General features: G+C 70.7%; 1 protein-coding gene across 2 annotated transcripts in view; it reads right to left on the bottom strand.

Annotated features, from left to right (window-relative positions):
- Nucleotides 1-245: 245 nt before the first annotated feature.
- SPAG8 (sperm associated antigen 8) overlaps nt 246-735 on the bottom strand; it is an 8,673-nt gene continuing 8,183 nt past the window's right edge. For both annotated transcript variants that reach the window (XM_034788920.1, XM_034788921.1), the window contains one exon: nt 246-424. In XM_034788920.1, the coding sequence (XP_034644811.1) occupies nt 302-424 (123 nt within the window). In that variant the 3' untranslated portion in view covers nt 246-301. The remainder of the gene's footprint in view (nt 425-735) is intronic.

Raw genomic sequence — 735 nt, 5'->3', positions numbered from 1 at the left:
TCCGGCAGAGAGGGGGCTCGGGGGAGGCCCTGGCCTCAGGCCGGAAGTGGCTGGGACAGGAGCCCTTTGCCTGGGCCAATGCCCCCTGACCAGGCTCCCTGGCCTGCAGCTCGGCTCACTGGGGAGGGGGCAGGGCTGGCGGGGGCCCAAGTCCGTGCCCGAGTACCCCGCGCCTGCACTGAGCACTACCAGCCGTGCGCCCTACCCCCACTGCACACGCAGCATCCCCCCAGCCCAGCGCGGAGCCCCCAGCGTCACACCAGCCAGCCGCTCCCGTCCACTCTTTATTGCCCTGCGGGGCCTAGAGTTTGGGGTAGTTCTCTGGGGCGTAGGGCAGGGGCTGGTCCAGGTACTCGCTGATCGGGGTGGTGAAGGTCGCGTTCCTCCTAAAGGGGGTGTCGCTGGTACGGATGTTGGAGACACCCTGAAAGAAGAGGAATTGGACAGTGTCCCAGGTGAACAGAGCAGGGCTTCCAGGGAGGGGCCTCAGCTGGGGGATGTGGCAGGCCCCTAGCTGGGGGCGGGGCAGAGGCAGCAGGGCCCCGGCTGGGGGATGTAGCAGGGCCCCGGCTGGAGGGATGTGGCAGGGCCCTAGCTGGGGGATGTGGCGGACGCAGCAGGCCCCCGGCTGGGAGATGTGGCGGACGCGGCAGGCCCCTGGCTGGGAGGTGTGGCGGACGCGGCAGGGCCCCGGCTGGGGGGATGTGACGGACGCAGCAGGCCCCCGGCTGGGAG

The sequence above is a fragment of the Trachemys scripta genome, chromosome 13, assembly GCF_013100865.1.
Source record: "Trachemys scripta elegans isolate TJP31775 chromosome 13, CAS_Tse_1.0, whole genome shotgun sequence".
NCBI classification, from domain to species: Eukaryota; Metazoa; Chordata; order Testudines; family Emydidae; genus Trachemys; species Trachemys scripta.
The sequence above is the reverse complement of the archived record's forward strand: the minus strand, read 5'-3'. Positions and strand labels throughout refer to the sequence as shown.